The sequence below is a fragment of the Cyprinodon variegatus genome, unplaced genomic scaffold (assembly GCF_000732505.1).
Source record: "Cyprinodon variegatus isolate N-32 unplaced genomic scaffold, C_variegatus-1.0 Scaffold1060, whole genome shotgun sequence".
NCBI classification, from domain to species: Eukaryota; Metazoa; Chordata; class Actinopteri; order Cyprinodontiformes; family Cyprinodontidae; genus Cyprinodon; species Cyprinodon variegatus.
This window is the reverse complement of record NW_015151513.1, coordinates 123255-125497: the sequence shown is the minus strand read 5'-3', so window position 1 is coordinate 125497 and position 2243 is coordinate 123255. Positions and strand designations below refer to the sequence as shown.

The 2243-nt window shown below is 49.1% G+C and overlaps 1 protein-coding gene across 1 annotated transcript in view; it reads left to right on the top strand.

Annotated features, from left to right (window-relative positions):
* Window positions 1-2243, top strand: part of dcc (DCC netrin 1 receptor) — a 66439-nt gene that overhangs the window by 60285 nt on the left and 3911 nt on the right. Inside the window, exon 14 of the mRNA XM_015399949.1 lies at window positions 1048-1196. Within this exon, the coding sequence (XP_015255435.1) occupies window positions 1048-1196 (149 nt within the window). The remainder of the gene's footprint in view (window positions 1-1047; window positions 1197-2243) is intronic.

Genomic DNA, 2243 nt, shown 5'->3' with positions numbered 1-2243 from the left:
ACCAGAACCAAACCAGAACCAGAACTGAACCAGGACCAGAACCAGACCAGAACCAGACTAGAACCAGACCAGAACCAAACCAGAACCAGATCAGAACCAGACCACAACCAAACCAGAACCAGACCAGAATTGAACCAGACCAGGACCAGACTAGAACCAGACTAGAACCAGAACCAGACCAGAACCAGACCAGGACCAGACTAGATCCAGAACCAGAACCAATCCAGAACCAGAGCCAGAACGAACCAGAAGCTGGTTATTGGTACCTGCAAAGTTCTGGAAGCAGCTGCTTAGCAAATCATCCAGATGACCTGAAGCCAAACCCGAAGGCAGCAGAGCCCAGCGATCAATCATTGGTTGAAAAGACATTAAGAAGACGTCATGGTTCACGTCCAAACAACGTCACCATTAGGCTGAAAACTCGCGGGTTAAAGCTGAGATTTTCAGATCCTGGAAAAGATGTTGAAAGGCCAAAGTTTATCAACTAGTTCTGGACTAAATCAAGACTTTGACCGGAGCTTCCCAGTTTCAGAAAATGACAAGAGAGTCATGATGTGTTCATCCATTTAAAGTCGATTTATAAACAGCAGCTGCCCCCCCCCAGACTGGCGCCTCCAAATGCAAAACAAGAATTTGGACAAAAATTGGACAATAGCCCAATCCGCCCGTGTTTTTTAGAGACAGAGACGCCAAGACCCACCTTCCGTGTTTCTGATTGGTTAATGTTCACTGGTGCCTTCAGTGGTTGGTTAGATTCAGACACAGAGGAGAGCTCTCCTCGCAAAGCATCATGGGATTTGTTGCCACAGCGGTCCAAGATGGCGCAGGCACCGTGGGGGAGGCAGAGTTACGTGACAAACAAAGAGCTAAAAGCAGTGATCACCTGTCTGAACGCTCAGTTAACTGAGTTCACTATAAAGTTCACTATAACGTCCCCGCTCCGTAGTGATGGTTTAGGGGTTAGAGCGCCTCTAATAAGGAGGAATAATGGCTGAAATGATCTGATCTGCTGTCCCGCTCCTTTACTGTCCTCCTGCTCTTGTCCAGGTGCCAGCCTCCCCAAACCCCAGGTGAAGACGGCGTCCCTGGGTCAGGCCGGGAAGGCTCGCTCACCTCTGCTGCCCGTCTCGGTTCCGACGGCGCCGGACCTACAAGAGGAGGGAGGAGCGAAGCCTGCGGAGGATTCATCTACCAATGTGAGTTCTAGATGCAGATGCAGTGCCATCTAGTGGTGGCTGAGAGAATGAACTACTATGGAGGCTGCAGGGGGTCATAAATGGGATCCTTGGTGATTCAGGATTTTATTGACGACTTACAGAGAGATTTTTTCTGGTTTCTGATCGTTTATTTCAGCTGATTAATGACTGGAGGTGGGCGGGGCTTCTTTATCATCTAAGCTGTTTCAGGGTTTGATGCTGCGGCGTTGAGCGAATAATCACAGCCAGGAGCAGGTTTTACTTTGGTAAAATTAAACACCTGGAAAATCCCTGAAAACAGGAAGCGTACGGAGCGACATCAGCTGATGGCGGCCGTTAGCTCGTCCAGCGAGGACAGACTAACTGCTGTCCTGTTTCTGATGTCGTTTACCTGAATGAACTCACCTGACCCTCTGGAACACTCAAACCTCCTTTTTGAAGCCCCGCCCCCTCATCATTTGTCAGCTTTTAACTTTTCTTTCTTTCTTTATGATCTCTGAGTGTTAAATACTCGTCCTCCAACGCCAGCCTGTCACATAGAGGTAAAGATGGCGGCGCAGCATGGCGTCTCCCCCTGAGTGCACCCCCACCCATCTATTTATAAACAGTTCATCTTAACTGAACCGGGTCATTCCCGGAAGAGGCCGGAATATTCTGGGAATGTTCTGGAGGAGTTCCCTCCAAGCTTAGCATATTCTAACTTAATAACAGCGGGATGATAAACGGTCTCCTCTCCGCACGCCAAACCTCATCATCCTCATCGTCTCCGCCTTCCTCCCAGGAATGATTCATCCTGACATCATCCAGCTTCACTTCAACTCGTTTTCTGCTCCAAATAACGACTTTTATAAATTCTTCAAACCCTGCAGACAGTTTTAGGTTCAAAGTGGATTTTCTGAGAAGAGTTTCAAAAACGAAGACGTTTTCCTGCAGCCGTCAATCATCAGTCCCGGCGCCTCGAACGCCTCGACAGGTGAACCCGCTGACTGCTGATGACGGCTTCTGCTGTCAGCGTGTGGGACGGATCCGTCAGACAGACGGACGGAT